This window comes from Clarias gariepinus, chromosome 1 (genome assembly GCF_024256425.1).
Source record: "Clarias gariepinus isolate MV-2021 ecotype Netherlands chromosome 1, CGAR_prim_01v2, whole genome shotgun sequence".
NCBI classification, from domain to species: Eukaryota; Metazoa; Chordata; class Actinopteri; order Siluriformes; family Clariidae; genus Clarias; species Clarias gariepinus.
Genome location: NC_071100.1, coordinates 49,546,443 through 49,550,536, shown reverse-complemented (window position 1 = coordinate 49,550,536; position 4,094 = coordinate 49,546,443). Strand labels below are relative to the sequence as shown.

Genomic DNA, 4,094 nt, shown 5'->3' with positions numbered 1-4,094 from the left:
TTTAATGCCATAGAAAATGTACTTACCACACTAAATTTACCTGTAAAAAGAATAACAGTTAGAGATCACAATCAGCAGTCAGAGACCATCATGCTCACTTTAAATACTTTCAAATGTATCAATTAAACCTTAGAGCCTCGTTAAAGCTCTGAACACAATAACGATCCTGATTCAGTCCCAGTATTACTGCATTCCTACGTCTGGTCCCTGACTGGTCAGAAGGTGTTGATTAATTTACTGTAACAGCAGCTCTGACAGCAGCACAGCTTTAAATTCTAATAGGTGATTATTGTTTCTATAGAAAACATAAATGTGCACTATCAAATCATGCATGTCTGGTGTGGAAGGAGGAAGGAGTCTCCAGTTTTAGCAGACAACTGTTAACTTTCCAGTACAGGAATTTCTCCAGGACAGAAGAGTTGAAGCTCTGTGGTGTTTCACAGCAGGATTTTTTTATAAAAAGAGAGAACAGAAAGGGGCTGCTGAGGAAACAGCCATTTATAACTGCTTTAATGTAAATAAGAACAGGAAGTAAATTGATTTTAGAACGCATCCACAAACATTAAAAGCAACTTTATACAGATAGAAAATGTGGAGTGTTGTTCTTTAACTAAAATCACTGTGGTAGAAGAGCTGTTAGATTTAACTCTGTCTGGCCCACGTCAGCACGAGTGCTTTATTCATTAGATACTAATGGTCAGAAATAAAGGATAAATTCATCTGTAACTAGAACTTTTCACTAGTTCTTTTCTGTCTAGATAAAACACAGGATACACTTACATTCACCGTAGATTGTTGTTCCGTTGAAGCATTTGACATTTATTTTCTTGAGGAAAGCACAGGAATATCTCTTCTCTTCACCCTCTTGCAGATATTCATCAGACTGACTAGAATGAATACGTTCACCTTCCACTTTACATGGAGCTAAAAAATAAGAAGGAAAACAGTAACGATCCTGTGTAAAAAAAACTTAATATACAATTGTTTTATATGTATTACATAATAATGATTTGTGCTTCAGCTGATTTCCTTTCTCCTCTTTAAACCTGATTTAGTCTGTCTCATTATCATCAAATATTATTCTATTAGAAATCATCTGTAGTCAGGGGAAAAAATCAGTAAGCAACAAAAATATCTGCTTATTAATAGGTCCTGTTTAATTAATTTATCATTAATGTATTTATCATGTAAAGCAAAATAAAAACTATTCTCCTGACTTAATTCCAATATTAAAGATCATTTTCCCATTAATACACTAATAAAACCATAAATGTGTGTATTTGAACTAAATGCTAAAACATTGACTGTTGCATTAAACTTGGCTTCTGTAGGTTCATGTAGAAGTTGCTGTGCTGGTTGTGCTGGCAAGGGAACAGATTGGAGTCCCTACAGGACATGTCCTCCCGTCCCGTGTGATGAATTCTGACTTCATTTGTTTTGTCAGAGTTGTAAATTGTATTTAAAATGTAATTAATACTCACGTTTACACTCTGGAAGCGGCGTCCATTCCTCATTCACACATCCTACAGTTTTAGGTCCATCTAGTTTATAATATCTCACACACTGGACTTTTAATTCCTTTCCACTTGGCATCTCTGTAACATCTCCATTTGCAATAAGGGGGTGAGATCCACAAAAATGGACTGAAATCACAGACAATTTGTGTGAGGACATGGAGATTAACATTAATTATAATAATCACATATGAGTTATTATACTGGTGAATACAGCACAGTACAGTACATTTGTATGATTACACACTCTGTGTTCTTTAAACACAGAAATATTCCACATTGTATCTTGGCACAAAAATGTGAATTCAGGAGGAAATATAAAGCTGAGGTGTTTACAGGGTACACGAGTGAGGTGAGGTTAGCTATAAGCAGTTCATATTTATTATTACATATTAACTGAATTCGTGGTAATTATTACCTGGCAGCAGAACCCCAATCTGATCAGGACGTAGAAATTCACCACCGCCCCCACCTCCTGTAACTGAAAGTGTTACTTAGATTTAAAAGACAAAAAGTTATATAATAAAGTTTATGTACTATATTTACTTTTTTTTTTTTACTTTTAGCTTTACTTTTACTTACAGCATTGAGCTAAATTACAGGATTATGAAGAACATTTTATGTTTAAACTTAGAAAACAATTACAAAATGATTCCTTTGTGAAAGTCATTACACAGCAGCTGTTGCTTTCTGAAGGTTTTCCTTTTAAATCAAATTGTCTTTAATACACAACATTACTGTTCAGAAACATTAGACATGTTTGTAACGAGAACACTATATTTTATAGGTCTCTATTTTCTCTGTGTATCTCTATCATTATAGCGCGCTCTTAACTGTCCTTCAGGACGACTGTTTGCCACATGTGGGGCAGAACACCATGTTAGCTCTAGAACAAAACATCAGCGCATGTATGGCTTTAACTTTTTATGCAGATGCATAAAAACATTTGCATGGTGTAATTTATCCGTGATTATAGTGGATTCGACGGTTTAGTGAAGTCTAATTGTAATTCCACTGTTATTACTTATTAATCTTACATTTAAAAACTGCATCATGATGAAAGAATTCCTTAAACTAAATTTAATTTCTACTCTACTCTATAAATTCAAACTACATTAAAAGGGACCAAATATGCAAAATTTACTTTTTAGTAATTTTGGACAGTCACATGGGTCTCTTTTTGTCTTCATTTTTCATCCTTAATTTTTTTTTTCATTTTGTTTCTGTTATTTCCTAAAATTCAACTCTTTAGATTAGCCTTTCCTTTGAAGTTCACAAAATGTTCCTGAGAAAAAAACATGGAAAATGTATTGCACAAAGCAGGAACTATTGTCAAATATTAATTTATACAAATTTATGCAAAGCCCAGAACAATTAAACTGACGACCTGCGTGAACACCACCTTGATTACAATGTGATTTTTTCTTTCTTTCTATTTGTCCCAAAAGTGAAGACGGATTGGAGTCCCTATGGAACTAGGCAGGACAGGTCCTCCCATCCTCCCGTTCTCGACACCTGTGATCGTACCATCCTACCTGTGATGAATTCTGTCAGTTGTTCTCTCTCTCTCTCTCTCTCTCTCTCTTAAAGTTGTACATTTGTTTTAAGGTGCCAAGAGTTTACTCACGTTTACACACCGGGAGCTCCGTCCATTCCCCTTCCACACATCCTACTTTTTCAGGTCCTTCTAGTTTATAATATATTGCACACTGAACTTTTAATTCCTTTCCACTTGGCAGCTCTGTAACATCTCCATTTGCAATAAGTGGGTGAAATCCACAATCACGTACTGAAATCACAGACAATTCGTGTGAGGACATGGAGATCAACATTAATTATATAAACACCTATGGGTTATTATACTGGTCAGTCTGCCGAGTTCAGCATGAAGCTGAGGGTCTTTATGTTGTTTTCTTTGTGTTGATACTAGCCCGCCTGCAGACCCAGCCTGGGAAGTCAACAGTCCCATATTGTTTAACGTCTTTTCTTTGGATCAATATTCAATAAATCTGTTCTGTTTCAGCTGCATCTGCGTCTGCCTCTTCGAAGCCATGACAATCAGGTCTTTCTACTTGCATAAAAGAAACTGATGGACTGATTTCCTTCCTACATTGTTATAAATTAAATGTATTTAAGTAGAAACATACATGTTAAAATGTGAACAAAGCTTAACCCCTAGCTTTTGTCAAATTACCAAATTTACACAACATCATAATGGGAAAACTCTAAATTGCGCTGTCTTAAAGTGTCTTTTGTATGTCAGCGGTTAATTATTTTTGTCTCAGATTGATATCCTTTCTAAGAGCCTGTTGGGTCCCAAAATTTTGATGTACAGTTCTACAAATAAAACACATTTTACAAGCCATAGCAGCAGTTGCTTAAGATAATAAAATACTAAATAAATAAATGAAAACTTCAGTATAAATCTGAACATCTTACCCTGTGCAGCCTGACACGCACAAATTAAAACAGCCAGAATAATAATCCTCATCTTCTCTGTTGTTTTTCACCTCAGATCACAGCGTAAAACCTTCAGATGAACCACTGATACATGCTATTTTAAACGAACCAAGTAGCTTT

The 4,094-nt window shown here is 35.0% G+C and overlaps 1 protein-coding gene across 1 annotated transcript; it reads right to left on the bottom strand.

The window, feature by feature from the left end:
* Positions 1-483: 483 nt before the first annotated feature.
* Positions 484-4,094, bottom strand: LOC128510254 (complement factor H-related protein 4-like). The gene is made up of 5 exons (XM_053482808.1): positions 3,954-4,094; positions 3,142-3,303; positions 1,933-1,995; positions 1,482-1,643; positions 484-924 (listed from the first exon to the last, which is right to left on the bottom strand). The coding sequence occupies exons 1-5, from the start codon at positions 4,003-4,005 to the stop codon at positions 755-757; spliced, it is 609 nt and encodes a 202-aa protein (XP_053338783.1). The 5' UTR covers positions 4,006-4,094; the 3' UTR covers positions 484-754.

Bases quoted from the DNA above. Each gene is read 5' to 3' on its own strand.
- LOC128510254 (XM_053482808.1), bottom strand. From the start codon at position 4,005: ATGAGGATTATTATTCTGGCTGTTTTAATTTGTGCGTGTCAGGCTGCA. The intron at 3,304-3,953 runs GTAAGATGTTCA...CTGTGATTTCAG, and splicing joins TGCGTGTCAGGCTGCACAGG to TACGTGATTGTGGATTTCAC. The intron at 925-1,481 runs GTGAGTATTAAT...CTTATTTTTTAG, and splicing joins GCCGCTTCCAGAGTGTAAAC to CTCCATGTAAAGTGGAAGGT.